At 36.9% G+C, this 17599-nt stretch overlaps 2 protein-coding genes across 3 annotated transcripts; both read left to right on the top strand.

Annotated features, from left to right (window-relative positions):
- The first annotated feature begins 784 nt into the window (after nt 1-784).
- Nucleotides 785-8943, top strand: LOC108563970 (zinc finger protein 17-like). Of its 2 annotated transcripts, XM_017922821.1 has the most exons (6): nt 785-944; nt 3423-3572; nt 5112-5189; nt 5246-5387; nt 5549-5716; nt 5824-8943. In XM_017922821.1, exons 1-6 carry the CDS (start codon nt 801-803, stop codon nt 8616-8618), a joined length of 3477 nt encoding a protein of 1158 aa, XP_017778310.1. In that variant the 5' UTR covers nt 785-800; the 3' UTR covers nt 8619-8943. The 2 variants fall into 2 exon arrangements, with proteins under 2 accessions (XP_017778310.1, XP_017778311.1); XM_017922822.1 differs by lacking the exon at nt 5549-5716.
- A 757-nt stretch (nt 8944-9700) lies between these two features.
- LOC108563982 (zinc finger protein 595-like) lies at nt 9701-13045 on the top strand. The gene is made up of 3 exons (XM_017922844.1): nt 9701-9897; nt 10610-10666; nt 10724-13045. The coding sequence occupies exon 3, from the start codon at nt 10879-10881 to the stop codon at nt 12472-12474; it is 1596 nt and encodes a 531-aa protein (XP_017778333.1). The 5' UTR covers nt 9701-9897; nt 10610-10666; nt 10724-10878; the 3' UTR covers nt 12475-13045.
- Nucleotides 13046-17599: the final 4554 nt, after the last annotated feature.

The raw sequence follows: 17599 nt of genomic DNA on the forward strand, positions 1-17599 counted from the left end.
AATGCAGACTATCCTTATTTTTAGGTGGGTTGATGTATGCTGTGGATAGGTTTGCAGGATAATTGTTGTTTGTTGATGGAATATGGTTTCGGTTGATTTTGGATGGTTGTTGTAGGTTTTGGAAAGATGATTTGGAGGTGTATTCGAGGAATCGCGCAGGTTGAAAGCCAATGATGTTTGGTGTTGGCGAGGTGTCCGAGGTTGTAATCAATATGGGATAGGATGGGGGATATGCGATTTGGGTGGTAGACGGAAACGGTTTGACGATGATGGACTTTGGTGGATCATGGGCATGCTTCGGTTTTTCTTGGTAGCTGCTGCTTTTGAAGAGTTTGGAATCTGAAAAACTGGTTTAAGCGTTCCGAGCTGGCAGCTGGTGCTGGTGATGCAGCAGAGTGTCCGCGCGTAGGGAGAGGAGAACAGTTGGTGGCCTTTTCACTGGTGAAACTCGGGGGATCACACTTCGCCCATATTTCTGTTGAGAGTCGTGAGAGGTATACAATTTGTAGGCTAGCCTAGTAGTAGTAGTGTGGAGCAGCAGAGCCGAAGCTACAGGCTAGTGAACAGGAGAGTGGGGGTAATGATGGCGTACCCAAAGTGAATTGTACGTTGGTTTTAGTGCTCATGATAATACGTTGTAGTGAGTCTCACCAACATCCAGACGTTGGGACAGTTGTGAAATAAGCCATACATGGTGGTGGTGTAACACCGAAGGACGTGACTCTCGACTATACTACTGCGGAAGGTGGTCGGATCCTCATCTCTGTTTTGTTATTATTTTTTATACATTGGATAGGACCATGGCACAGGCGAAGATCGGAAATTACAGTTCATGCTGTCGGCTATGCTTGAGCGAGAAGAACAACTACTTGAACAACATCTATGCCGGATACACGGAGTCGCACGGCCTGGTCGACAAGATCGGTACGCTGGTCGGAGTGCAGGTAAGGAAATCAATGCCATTGTCATAGCTTTCATACATACATGCATGCATACACATACTTCATCATCATCATCATGCCTTCTCTCTTCTAAACACTTCCTGCTGGACGACATCCCCAGCCAGAGCCTCAATGAAGGTGCATGCCTTCATGCATGGTCTCTCATATTCTTCTTCTTCTTCCTTTTACTACTCCTCAGCTCACCTCTATCTAGTAGGCATGACTTTCTCAAACAAAATGGAGGAGCTATATACCAACTACATCCATCCTTGCAAGCATGCATTAGTCATCATCATGCATTGGAACTGTTTCACCACATTCTTTTTTTTTTAATCACAACCATCTAAATTGATGATATCATACTGTATACACTACAGATCTTCATCATTATACTGAAATACACCTTCCAATAGAAGAAGGCTTACCCAATTAAACATTCATCCTCATATAATATTCATACTAAAGCCAGTATTGATCCTTGAATAGTAGTCCTCATCCTCAACCAAACAACAACAAACTTCTACAAGCCAATGATCAGAAAACAAAAAAATATTTCACTAGGTATACTTATTGAATCATTCAAAGATAATTTTTTTTTAATATTTTAATTCAATTGTTTCTAACTTCTTGGACTTTTAGTAGTTACCTTTGACTACTAAATATTTGAACATGTATTATTTCAGAATTCTTCTATAACAATGGTACATTTTAAAACTATATTCCAATAGTAAGGATAATCCTTCAAAATTCAATTCCATCTAAGGTTTACAAATATTTTGCATTGATTTAAATATTTAAATGTATTTCAAGTTACACTATATTAAACAACCTACTATTTGATAATATCTAATAATAGACTATTTCATAAATATTTATGACTTCATTCCATCTAGGATTAATCACTAAAATTATCTTTAGGGATTCTATTTCAAACAAAGTTTATATATACAACTTTGTAATTTCTACGTATTATAAATTTATATACTTAATAAGAAAATGGAAGACATTAGAATCAGTATAAGATTTTCAAGTTTTGCTCTTAAAGCTATCTTCAAGATTGGTGATAGACATTTTGCAATTTTCCATTATTTGATGAACGATTAAAGACTTTAATTATATATGTTAAATCTAACAAAGTATACTTATCATCTCGTAATTCGTAAACTTACGTTGTCAATTTTGTTTTTGTCATTTCTTATGTTACGTGTACAGATTAACACATTAATTGTGTTCTGATGTTACTTGTTGGAATTAGCATTTAATCATTTACTAGAAATCTTCAAACATCCTCTCGAAACAGAACACTTATCATGTGAATACGAACCAAAGTCCATCAATCTTCTATTAAAAGTTTGTTTCCTGACTAAACAAACGAACGAATTCCAAATTCAAACTCGTTAACTTGTTATTAGTTAAGCAAGACAAGTTTTAGTTACGCGTAACTTTCTTATTAAATGATTTACTGAAATTAAACTAAATTAAAACTACTAAATCTAACTACAATTCAATCTTCGATACAATTATGATAAAGAGATTCGTAGTAATTCTAGTATTGAATCTTTATTTTAATCATTACTTCAAAAACTATTAAATTTTAATTATCTCACTAGAAGTATTATTGTACATATAAAAATACTAGTACTAGTCCTATGTTTAGTAACTTTGAATGATATTTAATTGTATATACTCACAATCATTCAGTTAATGTTGTTTTCCATTTGAAATCTACATTAAGAAGTGATTCTTATAAATAAAGGAAACATTCTCATAATTGTTTGTAGTACATTTTGAACTTCCTCAAAATATTTGTATTTTCTGCATTTGAAAAACTATACAATTTCACGAATCAACAAATACAAAAATAATAATTTTCGTGCTAATGATTGTAATTATTATTACGCCTTTATGTCTTCTTTTTATAAATATTAAATTTACAACTATAAAAGTGTTGTCTTTGAAATCTAAAACTGTATTAGCTTTACTATATAGATTTAGCAATTTATATAACGGAAGTAAAATAATGGAAATATTTAATATCGAATGATTCAAAGGTGTATTAAGAAAAGGAACAAAACGATAACCATTTGTGCGGTGAACGTATGATGTAAATTAATCGATATACTCGAGGAATTTCATAAATGCGAAGCCATTACTAATGCTATGTAAATGCATTCATTTGATTAATACATTTCTCAATGGAGCAGTTTCTCAAGAAGTAGTTTCGTAATCTTCGTTCATTCTTCTAACATGTGCAGAAGGTACAAACAATCTTTTTTTTGTCAGTATAAATATTAACAACAATTGAGTAACAAATGTGTTATAGGCAACTGCAGTTTCCTACACATTTGTTTAAAAATCGCATTCACTGGGTCATGGGAGGTTTTTTTTTCGGTCGATGAACAACGATTGACCACGCTCAAGTCATCCTTTTCGCTTTGCTTCGACTTATTTGTTTTTATTGTATGTTTTTTTTTTTTGCAGATTACACAGACCGACAAACTGTCGACGATGCTCTGCGACAAATGCTACTTAACGATAAACAACTTCGCTGAATTCAAGAAGGCGTGCCACTCGAATCAGGGCAAGCTGCAGAAGTGGATGACTACCATCAACGACAATATTACGAACGGGGTATGTAACAAACATTATTTGTCTCGTCTGCAATTTAACCGAGATGTACATCATCCGAGGAGCTGCATTTGTTTCGCATTTCTCGACCATGCACGCCAGATTTAGAGAAAGGAAAATGCCGTTTCTAGAAGGAGTCATCTTTATATTTATGTATCTTACACACACACAAGTCTCGGAATTTTCCGCAGTAGGATTTGCTAAATGTAACAATAATATTGTTGAAATTATTTCAAGACTTAGGAGGAAGATTGTGGTAATATCTGTAGTGGTTTGCAGATGATACTTAAGATATTAATCCTCAAAAAGATTTGGGTTCTTGGAATCATTTAACATCTAAGCAATTTTCTTGGAGTACGCAAGATGGCGAACACATACACATGTAACAATGGGTGTTGCTATGTTGATGGAATATATTTATTTTGTTGAGAAGCAAATGGGTCAAACCTCCGGAGCCGACGGCCTTCGATCTTGGGTGCATTTCCATCCGTCCACTGATGACGTTATATGCAACTGTCGTTTCATGCGCGCCAGTTTCCTGGCAAACTCCTGATGCCTTTAAATAGATCTCTCATCCTCTTCCATTTTCCGATGTAAATATCGACCCGATCTTCTCTACCTGCTCGAAGCTTACCCAAGAAGAATGAATGCATCTGCCTTCTCCGAACATCGACCGTTACTTGCGATTCGTAGCAGCTGAATATTCATCATATCGTCACGATCAAAACGTCTATTTTAATAACGCTATAATTACGACGATTTCCTGTTGGTTGCGATCCGTGATTTATTCGTATCTTCAGAATTGTATCGCCAATTCTGAAGATAAGCTTAATCATTTAGTCACAGACAGTCGTTAAGTTGGCGTACCTCTCAAAATATTTTCAAAATTATCTCAACATTTGTAATTAGTATAGCCATAATAATACTTTACATTTATTAGTTTACAAGTTTTCTTTATGAAAATTAATACAACATTTTTGATATAAAAAGATTCGACGTTTCCTGTTGCAATACGCGATTCATTTCTATCTTAATTGGCGCTATAGAGTGTACATATCTATTGAAGATAAGCCGATCAAAGATCATATTTCAATGGGCAATTATGTTGCGTACCTCTCACATTGTATTCTTATCTACTTCAAATTTATGTTTTTTCAACAGTCGTAAATCACTTAAGTGATGTTAGAATATTACCATATGTTTTTGATCTATATTCGAAAGTAATATTTCAGTCGTATTAGGTTTTCCTGCAGCAATTTCACTAATGACTTTGAATCTTCACAGTTTTGAATGAATGTCCTTCATGTATTATATAATCATGTATGTATAATTCTGTTATTTTGTTGCTAATAGTGAATGTTTGCTATTAATAATATTGCAATTATTTGTGTGAACTTCAAACTATAATAATTATTCGTTGATAAATCATTTTTCCCGTGTTTTTGCATCATTGATCAATTTTTGAAAAAAAAAAATGTATATCGGTTTATTATCTAACAACTATTTCCTAATAATTTATATTTTGTATGCTATGTTTTTTAGACAATTAAAATCAAAGACGAACCGGTCGATGAGCCAAAAGATGACGAGGTTTCAGCAGTTGGTAAACCCGAAAATATGGTATGGTATATGGTATTTGTGATTGAACGAGTTTAATGGAAATGGTATTACTTCAGAGAGTCGTGGTAAAGTCTGAACCGGCGGAACCTATGGAAGAGGAGTTCTTCGATTATCCACCCGCATTGACGCCGCATCCTCCTGAGATTGTAATGGACGTCGACAATGATTCACAATTGGAGGAAGCCGAGAGTACGATAGGTGAATATCATTATAAAATTAGGATCGAACTCTTCATACTAACAGAGTAGCATGTACTTCTTATTATTATCATTATTAGCATTAACTTTACAGTTGTCCATCTATTATTTATTTGCCCATTCTTTTATTTCGCTTTTTAATTTTCTTTTCGTTGAACATAGATGTTAGTAAGGATGCGTCCATTAATAAATCGGTGGGAGTGACGAATCAATGTAGTGTGTGCGAAAAAATATTGAGCAATCCTGGGAATAGAAAAAAGCATGAAAAAACTATGCATGGCCTTCATGGTGGGAAGCTGCGAAAGGTCGAATCTAACGCCCCAGTTAAAGGTAATGATTTTCAATTCGGTGGAGTCTTTAAGATGTCGTAAATCCATCAAGTATTTCTATCCTGAGATGTATTTTAATTGTACGTTTTATGTGTCTTGTTATGTTAGTTGTTGCTGAACCCAAGAAGTCTACCGGTAGTTCTTTCCTGAATAACAAAGAGGTGACGTTGACGCGCATCAACAAGGAATCCAAAGAAGTGGCGATCCCGCGGCCGACGACGCCTTCGATCCTGGATAAAGACCACGAGAAGATTAAGTTCGCAGCCGGTCTTCGTCTTCAATCGAAGTCGGCGCCGAGGCAGATGCAGTCTTCGCTCACCAAAATCGAGAAGACTTATTTGGAAAAGTGCCGGATCATGATTTCCATGTTCCAGAAGGACACCTGCGCCTGTCACAACCAGTACTTCAGCACACAGAAGAGGATGCTCGGACATCTGAGGCAACTCTTCGTTTGGTTTCCACCGTACACGTGCTACAACTGTTTGTTAACATTTGACGGTAGATCGGGAAAGATGAGGCATATTCTCAGATGTCCGCGAGTCGAGTTGGAATCTCTGATAAGGTTATCGGAACTTCGAGCTCGGACTAAAGATAAAATACGTTTATACCAAAACTTCAAGTGCATACAGTGTAATTATTTGTTCAGCTTCTACGAAGATTACTGCTCGCACGTTGATAACACACACGTAACAGAGGATGGTCCGTTCGATTGCCTCTGCATGCAGAGCTTCGAAAACGCCGACCTATTCCGTCAGCATATACACAAATCCTGCTTCCTGAACTACTACTGCGACATCTGCTTCTTGCTCACCTCCAATCTGCAGGAATTCGTGGAGCACTGCGAGGAGTTCCACGACACGGACGAGAACTATGTTTTCCTGAAACCGCACGCAAACTTCAGAGTGCTCACGAACATCGAAATCAACAATTGCCTTCTGGAAAGCAAGAAGCGGTTGCTGGAGAAGGAAGCGTCTGAAATGGAGGAACCCGATGAAATGCAAATGGATATTAATGTAGAAATGCCGAATATCGATCCGCTCATAGAATTAGATGAGAAGCATTTTTCCAGGTTTAACAGCGCCAAGTGTCCGCGTTGCAATAAGGTTTACGCGAATTATCATAACATGGTTAGGCATCTGAAGTCGCATCACAGGTTTGATTTGATGCAGAAGCGCACTGAGTGCGAGATCTGCGGTAACGTGTTCAGCAATTACTCGAATATGATGAGACATAAGAAGGCGCATTGCGACGCGTTAAAATGTTCCGAATGTTTGGAGGTTTTTACTTCGGTGGCGCTGTTGAAGACGCACCAGAGTCAAGCTCATGCGGATACTGTTAAGGTAGCCAGGACGACGTACAGATGCGAGGAATGCGGGGAGTCATTCAAGAGCGCTCGATGGTTGGAGCAGCATCAGGAGAATGAGCATGGGTTTGCGTGTGAGCAATGCGATAAAGTTTTGAAGACTGTCTCCGATTACGAGCAGCATCGAAACACCCATCTGAACATTACCCTAGCCAGAGACCCGAAGACGAAAAGCTACCATCGTCTCAGCAAGATTTGTAAGATCTGCGATAAAGGCTTCAATACGGAATCGGAACTCGAGGAACATTTACAATTACATGAACGAATGCCAGTCCTCGAAGCCGAAGATGATGAAAGCATTGAAGACGACAAGAAGCACAGTTGTAACGAGTGCGGAAGGCATTATCAGAGTTCACGCGGGTTGTGGGTGCACAACAAGAAGTACCATCCGGACAAGAAAGGTAAAATGGACTTCCCGAGGCCGTGCGACGAGTGTGATCGAGTGATTTACTCGCTTTCCGGTTGGGTGATGCACAAGCAGATGCACGATCGCACCAATAAATTGCAGAAATCTATAAAAACACAACCTGCTAACCCCAACGATGATTCAGATTACTCGACCTGCAAAAAGTGTTTCAAGGTGTTCGCCAATCGTTCAACGCTGAAAACGCACATGAAGTGCCACGGTATCAACACCAGCCCGACGAGGACGCAGATGAAGACCGGAAAGTTTATGAAGACCATCTGGTGCGATATATGTCATCAGGCGTGTCAGGGCGTCGATGAACTGAAAAAGCACAAGCTCGAGCACGAAAGCGAAGATCTGACGGAACCCGAGGAAGGCGAGATTGCGACGAAGCCAGTACTTAAACCTGGAAAGCAACACGACTGTAAACTTTGCAAGCTCTCCTTCGACACGTCGAACCAATGGAATGACCATATGTTTAACGATCACAGCGAAAATAACACTCCCAAATTCGAGTGCGATACCTGCGGCAAAGTGTTCAATTCAAATCTGGCGTTGAACGTCCACTATTCCTGGCACAAAAGGGCACAACGGAAGGCTGCTGCTGCCGCAACGGCCACCCCCCAGCACAAAACGCAAATGTTTAAGTGCATATCTTGTGCCAAGCAATTCGAAGATGACACCGCGCTGCAGCTGCACATCTTCGAATGCCACAGGAAGACATCCACGACCATCGAGAGGCGGATATTCAAATGCGAGCCCTGCGACTTGAGTTTCACCGTGCAGAGCGAGTACGACGCCCACGAGAGGACGCACGAAAAGGTGAAAGACAAGAAGGCAGGAGTGACATGCAAGTTCTGTGACAAAACTTTTAGTCGCAGCGACTATCTCAACATCCATATTACCAGCAAACATCCGCAGCACGCGGTCGCAGGACAATTCAAGTGCACGCAGTGCGAAAGGATCTTCGAGAAACAGAACGCACTCACCATTCATTTGAAGGTGCACGAGAAGATGAACGTTACCGTCAGCAAACCGACCAAAGCCCACAAGTACTCGTGCTCGATTTGTCACGTCGGTTTCGACGTTCCCAAAGAACTCAGAAATCATATAATAGCTCTACATCCATTCTAAATATATCGATTTCTGTTACATAAACTCGTTTATTATATTTTTCTCTTATGAAATTTTCTTCGTTTGGAAGAAAGAAAAAAAATGTTTTTGCTGTTCATAATTCGAACGCGATTCACGATTTCGATCGTGCTGTAAATTGTAAATTGCAAACGGTTCTTAATATTATATTTTGTATAGTGTATTCTGACGCAGATGTGTCTCCAAGTACCTAACTTAAAAATAATTAGAAGACTACGACGTCCCTGAAAATCGACTGGTTCAATAATTTGTTTTCTAGGAACTATTATTAATGAAATAAATATATTTTTTATATTGTTCACTTGTTACCTACATAGTTATTAAATTAATTAAAATTATTATGGTTTATATCCAATGTTAAAAATTTATTAACATTGTTAATAAAATATTACTTTTCTATAATTATTATTATTTTCCATAAATAAGTTCTTTTACTTTAGTATTATACTAAATTTATTAAAGTTTTTTTTTAATTACAATTTTATGTAACAGCAAATATTTTAATATTTTCAATTTCAAAGAAATGAATACATACATACATACATTTTAATACATTCTATTTGAAGATAGTTTTTGTCACTCAAAAATGCAGCAACCAGTAATACTTTTCTTAAGCTGCACCCACACTATTCAGTATAAGAGACATGGATGTCCTTCAGGTGTACCAAATTTACAACCACTTTCCTCATATTTCCACCAGAAATACAAGATTTAATAATAAATTTATCATCTATAAGCAATGATAATAAAAAAAAAGTTGTAGTAGTTAATGAATTGTCCAAGGTTGTGTTAAAATAACTTCAGATTAAGATATTTGTAACAGTAGAAAACAATCACTGAGACTGTTTCCACTGTCACTGAGACTACCTATTTTTTTTTAAATAAAATGATAATCTTTTTAAGAGAAGAAACTGAATGAACTGTAGCTAATTACTAAACTATTTATATAGGTATATAGCCAAAGAAATTCCATATTTTAGGCTGAATACGCTGATCTTGTAATATGATCGTGTAAGTGTAACAGGAATGTGAAGTTGCATAACCACGAATGCAACGAGTGACCCGTTCATCAAGTATCTTTCAGTCAACAATCGACGATTGTCCGGTTCGCTTGGTTCCTGGTATTTGCAACACGCATAACCTAAACATTTTGCCCCATAGTGGTCCTACGAGAGGTTCGACCAAATTCGTCGAAGAGTTGCAGTTGTTTCCAAAAAGAGGAAGAGAAAGAAGACCTCTCCCATATTCTACCATTACCAATGTAAATACACCAATTTCGTTTCTACTAAAGCTTAACCGACATCTTCCATTTCCCCTCTCACCTAATCTACTCAACATTCACATTTTTGCAGATCACCAATCGCTATATCCAACTAATGATTATCCTAGATATCATCTATTTCCTTTCCTGCTGTAACAGCTTTTGTTACATTTTATAACGCTATTGGGTCACATCTGATCCATCCACATCGCCTACGTCAGACGTAATGTTTCTCTGTAGACCACATCTATACAATCATAATCTAAACAAACTACACCCTTCGTCGAATACTGGTTTTACAGATCGACGAATTGTAATTGGTGGGCTCTAATTTCGAGTAAATATTTATCAATCTCACGCATTTTAATAATTTACACATTAATATGTGTTAATTATTACCTATTGAAATTTATATATTTTTGTATCTGGTTTCATATGACAAATCACTTGATTTCATACTTCTAAACATTTTTCTTTTCTTTTTATTATTGTACAACCAATGATTAAATTTCCATACTTTTGCATTACAATTCAATAGTAAATTAAAGTCAAGGTAAAATACAATGCACTTTGTTTACATTCCACATAAATCGTGTATGATTCAGTCATTGTTTAAAAGCGTAATGTTTATTTAGATTAGAAGTTTCAAACAAACATCAATTCACGTCTTAGGTTTCAAAGTTTAATATGATGCTATTATTGTTGCTTTTAGATATTCAAAAGAATCAAAGACGTGGGTGCAATATTTGGTCTGAGGTTGAAGACTGAGGTAATATAATGGTATTTCATTTCATTAATATTGTTTAAATCTGTTTTTACTTTTTAGGGACAATATTAATACTATTTTATTTTGGAAATTATTATAAGGATACTAGTAAGAAGAAGGGGAATACAACGGATGTTTTGCATTACTCGCAGTGTTTGAATGAGTTCACGTCTGTGTCACACTTGAGGTCTCATCAGAATTTTGTTCATTCGAAGATGGGTAAAAGCAAATGCGAGATTTGCGGCGAAGTGTTCAAAACAGCCCGATGGTTAGAAATTCATCTTGCCAATGAACACGCATGTAAAGAGTGTGGAAAGATCCTGAAGACTGTCTCGGATTACGACCAGCATCGAAAAACCCATCTAAACATCACTTTAAGCAGAGATCCGAATACGCACAGTTATCAGCGTTTAAATAGAACATGTAAAATATGCGAGAAAGGTTTTGCAACTGACGAAGAGCTCGAGGAGCACATGCTGCTGCACGATAGGATGCCCGTGCTCGAGGCCGAAGAAGATGATGTTGAGGATGTGGAGGAGGAGGATGACGATGATGAAGTTGTGGTACAGGAAAGGGATGTTGAAGAGTTGATGGTTGAGGAAAGGGAGTTGGAGGAGGTTGTCATCGAGGAGGAAGATGTCGAGGTGGAATTGCAGGAGGTGCATGTGACCAAGAAGCAGTCCGGACGCAACGATAAATTTCATCCGGAGAAGAAGAGTAAGGTGGACTTTCCGAAGCCGTGCGATGAATGCGATCGTGTGCTTTACTCGCTCTCCGGTTGGGTGATGCACAAGAAGATGCACGATCGTAACAATAAGTTGCACAAAACGGCCAAGGCTCCGGCTGTCAGCGAAAATGACGATTCGGATTATTTCACTTGCAAGAAGTGCTTCAAGGTGTTCGCCAATCGCTCCACCTTGAAGACGCACATGAAATGTCACGGGGCAAGTCCCGCGAAATCACCGAAGAAGACCTATTGGTGTGATATCTGTCATCAGGGGTGTCCGGGCGCTGAAGAGCTGGAAGCGCATAAGCTCGAACACGAGAACAACAGCGTCGATTTGACAGAATCGGAAGACGGCGATTTGGATACCAGCCTGCTTATACCGATGGAACAGGTGAGCACGATGGATCAATGGAGCGATCACCCGGATGCTGACCACAACGATGCAACAACCACTCCGAACTACGAATGCGAAGTCTGCGGTAAATCCTTCAGCGCTCCTCTATCCCTCAAAGTCCATAGGTCTTGGCACAAGAGGATCCAGAGGAAGGTACCGGATGCGATAGTTGTTGAGCCTTCCCCATCTCAATCGTTCAAATGCATTTCGTGCGCGATGCGTTTCGATGATGACACCGCTCTACAGTTGCACATCTTCGAATGCCACAGGAAGACATCGATGACGATCGAGAGGCGGATATTCAGATGCGAGATATGCGACATCGGTTTCGCGCTCAAGAGCGAGTACGAGTTGCACGAGATGCAGCACGAGAGGCCCATCGAGAAGAGACCCAGAGTGACGTGCAAGTATTGCAAGAAGAATTTCAGCCGCACCAGCTACCTGAACATGCACATGAACTACAAGCATCCGCAGCACGCAATTGCAGGACAATACAAATGCACGCTGTGCGAGAACGTCTTCGACAAGCAGTCTGCCCTCAACATCCATCTGAGGGTGCACGAGAAAATGAACGGAAGTTCGAACAATCCCAACATCGTCACACACAAGTACACCTGCTCGATTTGCCAAGTCGGCTTCGACATTCCCAAGGAATTGAAATTGCACGTGATCGACATGCATCCGTTCTAAATCGACCAATGAATTTATATTTTTCTTCACTAAACTTCCCTAACCATACAAAAAATTCAACAATTTTAATAGTATGACTATTTTATTACTATATTATTCTTTCATAGTATTAGTTGTGTTTAAGGTTTATAACATATATATTATTTTTATTTATATAATTGCAATCTGTCTGTTATGTCAAAAAACCTCCCCCCCCCCTGTAAATTTAGCGAAAAGATTTAATGACTGATTCAATGCACTCATGTGAGATGTCGAAATAAATAAATATATATTTTTATATTTCTCGCTGTTACCCATATTGTAATTAATATAAATACACACTTGTAGCTATAATCGAATACAATTAAATTTTTATTAACTTCGTTAATAATATATCGATCATACACGACTTCCTACACTTCACTAAACCGCTTTTTTATCAATTACGAGAAAGCAATTTCATCAATAAATACACTTGAAAGTACCATTGCGAGAAGCCTGCAAGTATATTAATAAAAGCAATCTGCAAATAGATGTTTCAATGAGTATGAGATTCAGTTCAGGTTCAATTTCCTCACATGTCATATGCAGTAAGTAAATACACGTGCTATTTTGGTGCACTTATCTATTTATAATTATTATTTTAGTTTACTTCTTGCAACTAATTAGTGAAACGTAATTAAAACTAACGAGTTTAGATAGATATTATGATTTACAGCCTGTAGTGCAATAGATTAACATAATTAAATGTAATATTCCTATGTAGATATTTCGAAAATTTAAATTTATTGATTGTTGGGTAAGAAGTTAATGATTATATTGTGGTTATTGTTTGCTACTTTTATTACGTGCTAAATATAATTAGATTGTAAATAAACAGGTTACAGTAGACAGAATTTTTATTGGTACTAAATTAAGCTTACAATGTTTATTTACTTAAAAGTATGGGAAATTGCCGTAATCTGTAAATATTTAATCAACAAACGCAAATACTATTTTTTTTATTCTTCATCCTATGATTGTTATATAACAGAGATATAGACATTGAATATTAAATATAAAACGTTTTAAAATACTTGAGATACACGAACTTGCCAGATTTGCCAGCTCTGCAGTAAGTTGATTCGGATGATCCTCCAGCCGAAGCCAGATATCTGGCTTTTGAAATCTCTTCTTCTATCCCGCGATTAAGAAATCTCTGGATACTGTGGATTATATCGTAGTTATGTCGTTGTGGAGTCTTAGAGGGGTTTATGAATATTAAAGGCAATATTCTTAACTAGTTTCATTAAACACATCAGAGTTTTTATTGAGAAGTCAACTATACAATAGTTAATCTCATGGATTATTACTAAGAGTTACATTCTCCTCTTAAGTTAGTAATTAAGAAGTAAGTGCTCTTCCTTGGACTCTCCAAATAAGACCATGTTCTGGACCCTTCAACTAAGACTTTCTCTCAGTTCATTTTAAAAATGGGCTTCGTGGGAGGAAAGGAAATCAGTTTCTTTAAATAAGTTTTATGGTCCTACCCAAATATTTAGGGGCTGAAGAAGGTTGTTAAGTGGTGATACAATAGACTCAACTATACGATTTAATGAGTAACCGTCCTTCGGAATATTCCACAAGTTATTCTAAATAATCACGTTTGTATATTTGATGGATAAATATGCTTTGTAATAATTTAGAGGAAAGCGGTAGACCTAACAAATATACATATTAATGATAGATGATAATAGAATGGTCGGCCATGACACTTTAACGAAGGCGATACTAGTGGACTGGTGGATAGAGTAATTGGTACTGAAGCAGGGAGAACTGGTCAATTGCCTCAACGTCTTTGACAGAAATTTCTGGATGATGTCTATGCTAGAGACGCCCGAATATCTGTCCAGAAGCCAATGCAACTTCTTAACCGTCAGGCCGAGCTGTTTCCTTTTGGTAGTTATATGCTTTTTCCACGTTAGACGTCGGTATTGATGCATTCCCAGGTATTTGGCTTCATCCAATTGCGATAGTATGCCGCCATTCAGGGTAATCAGGGGGCAGGTTTTACGACGCATAGTGAATGTTATACCTCTTCAGACAGTCGTTGATGTTATTTAGGCTGTCCTGAAGTCCTGTGGGATACTAAGACTGTAGTGTCATCTTCGAACGTAGTTACCTACAGTGGCCTGCTGTGATGTTGTCAGGTCTGCTGTGAAGATTAAGTACAAGAGTGGTCCAGAGTGGAACACGAAGTTATAAGTTTCTTATGTTTAATTCACATTCCATTTTATATATAAATAAGTAATAGTCATAATAAATTAAATTATGTCAAATCATATATTGAGAGGCGACCAATTTTGGTGGCCGTTTTGCGGTAAAGCAAAATTTGTGTTTTCTTATGAAAAAGGGCGCATTATTCTTAGAAGCCCATGGGCGTCTTACATCCTCTGTACTTTCTTATGAAGAAGGGCGCAGTAGGCGACGGGCACCAAATTTCTTAAGCCATTGACAGATGTCATAAAAGAACCGTTACCATTTTATTATCCATCATTTTCTTACTATTTTCGTTATGTAAACTTTCATTTGATAGACGTAATTCCAGTAATGGAAACTCCCAATTTTATTACGGTGCATTTTGATTCTGCTGCGTGTTTTGCGTATTTCAATTTCAGAATGTATGTAGAGCGAACGTCATCGGAAAACTGTGATTAGTGCAATGGGTTTATTTTCGTTTCAATTTTACGCCTTTCTAACTTTTCAATACTTCGACACACAATTAAAGTTTATTGCGCGTACTTTCCAAATTTTTTTTTTTGGACATTTTCCATGTAAGAAAAATATAATAATTCTTGTCATTTCAAATATTTTTGCTAATAAAACAATAATCTTTATTGCAACAATAAATTACCAAAATATAAACTAAATAACAATAATATTAAATTAAAATGCTGTAAAGGGATTTTATGCCCAATTTTGCTAATATTTTTAAAAGACATTAATTTTTATTTCTTTCTACAGATTTACCTTACTCCATTAAAACGATAAAAAAGTTCTGACCTTAATTAGTAAGAAATTAATATTTGTTTATTGAAATCTATTTATCTGTCTACAACTAAATTAAATATATATATATAACGTAAAAATATTGGAACATATACTTGGAAAACTGTATATTTTGTAATTCCGAAAATAAAAGTGTTTTCAAAGTTTATGCGAATAACAATAATAGACAAAAAACCTATTTTAAATAAAAATATGTAGTGGAAACTCTTACAGTGTATTTTGCTCGTTAACAAAATAAATTGTAAGAAAAGTGATCTGCATAACGAGCGACGTTTCGCATAATGAGTGACAACGAGAAGAGAAGTTCAGGATTGTGCGCCTGCTACAACATTTTTAAAACGTGTGTATGTACACATATTATGTGTATTTTGAATATCTTCGTTTTTTTGTCATTGTTGTTTATAGTGGACTATACTTTGCAAATAGAATTTGTGTTTGCTGTATATGCAAAATAAGAATATATTATGTCCAACCATTATAATATTAGGGTGTCCCAAAATTAACGCAAGATTTGAATTTGCTACCATTTGTGCAGTAAAGTGTTGGCAACCCCAAGAAAGAAACAATTGGACAGATGAGAGGTTAGGGTTAGTAAAAATGGGGCGTTGAATAGATTATTGAGCATCAACAAGTGGATGCTGATTTTTCGAGCAATCCACATTTTCACCTTGATGGCTTTGTTAATCGCCAAAATTGACGCATTTGGGGTCCGGAGAACCCACATGTGATTGTTGAAAAACAAATGCATCCACAGCGCATCACGGTTTGGTGCGGATTTTGGGCTGGAGGCATCATTGGACCATACTTTTTTGAAAATGAGGCTGGTCAAGCAGTGACTGTTACTGGTGCTCGGTATCGCGACATGATAACACACTTCTTTCTGCCTCAGTTGAATGATATTGATATAGACGACAATAAGATGGTGCCACATGCCATACAGGCCGTGAAACAATTCAATTACTGCATGAGACATTTTGTAATCTCTCGTTTGGGTGATCAGAATTGGCCCCCTAGATCTTGTGATTTAACACCATTAGATTTCTTTTTATGGGGTAATTTGAAGTCAAAGGTCTATGTCACCACCCGTGCATTACAGGAGGAAATTAAATGCTGCATCAACGAAATTCAGCCACATTTATGCAAAATGGTCATGGAAAATTTGGATAAAAGAGTGGATGTGTTATTCCATAAATAATCCTATCCTATGTATTTTATGATTCAATAAAAAAATCACAACTTGGAGACTAAAAACTGTGTTTTCTATTTAATTCAAATCTTTCGTTAATTTTGGGACACGCTTTGTAAACAAACTATGTACGCTCGATACAAACAATATAAACAAATGAAGACAGGCATAAACTCACTTTTCCCTAGAAGCCTAGAATATTTGACTTTTGTTTGTTTGGGCAGATCTTGTCCATTAAGTCTTACAGTTGGGTAGGTGACTTTCTTTAGCGTGAATGTGATATGCACGGATTTCATTTCGTTAACTGCTATTCTCTATTTTTTAAGCCATTGTAGCTTATCTAAATATTCCTGTAGATATTCAAATGCTACTGCTCGATTCTCATCTGATGGTAAGATTGCTGTATCATCAGCCAATGTTGCAATCGTAGTATCGATAGTTTTAGGTATATCTGACGTGTATTGAAGGTAAAGCAGTGGTCCTAAAACACTTCCCTGCGGCACCCCTGATTCTGTTGGATATAAATCGGTGTATTCGTCTTCTATTTTTACCTGAAACATTCTATTATCGAGGTATGATTTTATTATTTTAAAATAATTATATGGCAAGTTCTACTTTATTTTGTATGTTATATGTTATTTGTGATTTTTTGTGTGCAAAATTTAATAACACTTATATGTCTCCGAATAGAAAGCCAAAGATTATAAATAACCATAGATATGAAAAGCAAAATCATTAAAAATCTGGAAATTTTGATACGGATTATGCTCGTTAATCGAGGTTCCACTGTAATCATATTAAGCTGATCGTCGAAAATCGGCTTCGTTAAGTGTGATATAAGCAAAAGCGAGATGGTGAGTGGAAGTGGTGGAACGACGTCGAGAGTTCGGAAACGCCAAATATATTGTTCAG

The sequence above is a fragment of the Nicrophorus vespilloides genome, unplaced genomic scaffold (assembly GCF_001412225.1).
Source record: "Nicrophorus vespilloides isolate i.1.1-1 unplaced genomic scaffold, Nicve_v1.0, whole genome shotgun sequence".
Classification (NCBI taxonomy): domain Eukaryota; kingdom Metazoa; phylum Arthropoda; class Insecta; order Coleoptera; family Silphidae; genus Nicrophorus; species Nicrophorus vespilloides.

What these genes read in the sequence shown, in the direction of transcription:
- LOC108563970 (XM_017922821.1), top strand. Translation starts at nt 801, where the DNA reads ATGGCACAGGCGAAGATCGGAAATTACAGTTCATGCTGTCGGCTATGC. An exon ending in GTACGCTGGTCGGAGTGCAG is followed by an intron (nt 945 to 3,422) that starts GTAAGGAAATCA and finishes TTTTTTTTGCAG; the next exon opens with ATTACACAGACCGACAAACT. An exon ending in TTGGTAAACCCGAAAATATG is followed by an intron (nt 5,190 to 5,245) that starts GTATGGTATATG and finishes GTATTACTTCAG; the next exon opens with AGAGTCGTGGTAAAGTCTGA.
- LOC108563982 (XM_017922844.1), top strand. Translation starts at nt 10,879, where the DNA reads ATGGGTAAAAGCAAATGCGAGATTTGCGGCGAAGTGTTCAAAACAGCC.